At 64.8% G+C, this 1,060-nt stretch overlaps 1 protein-coding gene across 1 annotated transcript; it reads left to right on the plus strand.

Moving 5' to 3' along the window:
* Positions 1–287: 287 nt before the first annotated feature.
* Positions 288–719, plus strand: LOC124225199 (octapeptide-repeat protein T2-like). Its single transcript, XM_046637711.1, has one exon. The coding sequence runs from the start codon at positions 288–290 to the stop codon at positions 717–719; it is 432 nt and encodes a 143-aa protein (XP_046493667.1).
* The last annotated feature ends 341 nt before the right edge of the window (positions 720–1,060 follow it).

Below are 1,060 nucleotides of genomic sequence, written 5' to 3' on the forward strand. Positions count from 1 at the left end.
CACCAAAGGAAGAGAGAGGAAGAAACAAGCCACGCTCAAACTCTGGCTAGGGCCGAGGCGCCCAGTTGGTAGGAGGCGCGGGCAAAGCCCAGGGACCCCACCTGAAACCTAGGGTAGAAGGACCAGTCAGAGAAAGAACACGGGCGGAAACAGACAGAGGGCCGGGACCGGGATGGGGAGACTCGCGCAGCCACATGGACGGGAGGCCATGGCGAGTGTAGACAGAGCTGCAGGGCAGCCACGCGGAGGAGCCGGGTTTCAGAGTCTGCGACGCTAAGGAGAGGCCGATGGCGGCGGCACAGGGAGGAAAGATAAAGTCCAGGCGAAAGTCTGAACACAGGGAGGGAGAGACCATGTGGAAGAGATATGGAGACTGCGGCAAAGAGAGGAGCCGAGGGTTACAGGCCGAGCGAGAGTCGGCCGCCCTGAGAGGGAGAGCGGAGAGGAGAAAGGAGGGGGAGAGAGGAGAGGAAGCAAGAGACCCGCAAAAGAACGCCAGAAGCTCCCACCGGCCGTCTAGCGTGGGAAGGGACCTTCATCTCAAGGACACTGAGAAAGGCAGATGGATGGTGGGGAACGCGGGAGCGGCGACCCGGCGGGGCGGGCACCGGCCGGGCGGCGCTGCCCGCGCCCCGCAGCCCCCACCGCAGGCCCGTGCTCGGCGCGGGCATGAAATTGGCTGCAGCCCTAATGAGTGCGCGCCGCGCGGAGGAGGCTGAGGGCCCGCCAGGGAGCCCTGCGCGCCTCGTTTAGCTTGTTTATTGTTCAGGCCTAATTAAAACGTTCCACCGCGCTGCGTTTACATCCGCCCCCCGCTAATGAATTCTCGGCCGCCGGGCGATTTCGGAAACTGCCGCGGGCCGGAAGGGGGGTGGGAGGTGGCGGGACTGGGAAAGGAGTGAAGGAGGGAGCACTCCCCCACCCCGCACACACACCCTTCCCACGGCCAAAGGAGCAATTAGACATCCGGTGATTGGCTCCGAGGTCCGACTGAGCGCCCACAGCCCCATCGCCCCAAACCCCGGCCGCGGGGTTTGGAGGCGGGATGGGGAGAGAGACG

Source organism: Equus quagga, chromosome 1 (assembly GCF_021613505.1).
Source record: "Equus quagga isolate Etosha38 chromosome 1, UCLA_HA_Equagga_1.0, whole genome shotgun sequence".
Classification (NCBI taxonomy): domain Eukaryota; kingdom Metazoa; phylum Chordata; class Mammalia; order Perissodactyla; family Equidae; genus Equus; species Equus quagga.